At 44.3% G+C, this 1430-nt stretch overlaps 1 protein-coding gene across 1 annotated transcript in view; it reads right to left on the bottom strand.

Annotated features, from left to right (window-relative positions):
* LOC101846965 (protein lifeguard 1) overlaps positions 1 to 332 on the bottom strand; it is a gene marked incomplete at its 5' end in the record, with an annotated part of 18408 nt that extends 18076 nt beyond the window's left edge. The window contains 1 exon segment of the mRNA XM_013083163.1: positions 287 to 332. Coding sequence (XP_012938617.1) covers positions 287 to 332 — 46 coding nt within the window.
* Between the last annotated feature and the right edge of the window lie 1098 nt (positions 333 to 1430).

The following is a 1430-nucleotide window of genomic DNA, read 5'->3' as shown; positions in this document are numbered from 1 at the left end:
CGCATGTCGATCCATGCAGCCATTAAAAAGCGTTTTGAATAGCAAAATTCGGCCACCACAAATAGATAATAGATAATGTGTGTGTGTGTGTGTGTGTGTGTGTGTGTGTGTGTGTGTGTGTGTGTGAGAGAGTGTGCATGTGAGTGTGTGCGCGTGTGCGCGTGTGTGAGTACAATGTGAGCGTGCTCGTGTCCATCTGAGTTGTGGCCTTTATCCCTAAATTCTTCGCATCTCCATCTCCCCACCCCTTCACCCCGATCCCGTTTCCCAGCCCAGAGCAACTCACCACGACGGACTTCGGGGTCCTCAAAAGGCTTGTCCTCGTCAAAACCCTGGCAAAGGAGGACATTAAATACCATCATAAACTACGTGTTTGTTTAAATAGAGGCACTGAACTTGGCAACCCATCTCGTTTTGTTTGTTTAAATTTAGCAAGAGTTTTGTACATTAGTACTTGCAACCTCTGCGTCATGTTATACATGCCGAAGATTAGAGATATTCTTGAGAGTAACATAGACAGAAAAGGAGGGGGTATAAGGGCCAAGAATGTTCGACTGGAAAGAAGAGCAAACCATATCAGAGCACCAGCCAACCGTCGTCTCGTTTTGTCCGAGTTTGAGGTTTTAAAAAAGCTCATGGACCCAATAACAGCCATAATAATAACAAATTGGTGCGGAGAAACAAGATGGACCGAAACAACACGGGGAAAAAGAAGTGTGACGCACCAGGTGCGCCCTCGAGACACCCACATCCATATTTAACGTGTCTCTTAAATCTCCTACTTAACCAGACCTTTGAGAACATGTTTGTTAAAATTTGTTACATTCCTCTATTGTTCTATACCAACTTCTGTGGGGCCTGGTGGGTAGGGGGCGGGACCTGAGGGATAGGGGAGGGGGGGGCACAGTTTGTTTGGTAAGGGGCGGGGCCCTGTACGTTTACCCTGTAGGGAAATTTTGAGAATAGAAAATCACACGTTAGCAATCATATTATATAGTCAAGTAGCACACGCCAAAAGTGAAACATACACACAGGCACACATAATATTGTACACAGACATGAATTGCAAATATACACACACAAACACACGCACAAACACACGCATACACACACGCACGCACACACATACACAAACACGCACGCACACACACACACACACACACACACACACACACACACATACACAGTGCTGTTTACTGTCTATAAAACACACACAAATAATTATGCTTACACGAACACAAGTAGCTAGGTAACAACAAACATAATTAATACTAAACAGACACGCCACAAGGCGGACATTATACAACCATAAACATACAAACGTATTATGCCAAAATAAACACGAGCAAACAAACACACGGTGAAGCGCACACTAACACACACACATACATAAACACACACACACACACACACACACACACACACACCAT

This window comes from Aplysia californica, unplaced genomic scaffold (assembly GCF_000002075.1).
Source record: "Aplysia californica isolate F4 #8 unplaced genomic scaffold, AplCal3.0 scaffold00215, whole genome shotgun sequence".
Classification (NCBI taxonomy): domain Eukaryota; kingdom Metazoa; phylum Mollusca; class Gastropoda; order Aplysiida; family Aplysiidae; genus Aplysia; species Aplysia californica.
Note: the sequence above shows the minus strand (reverse complement) of the source record. Positions and strands in the feature narration are given on the sequence as shown.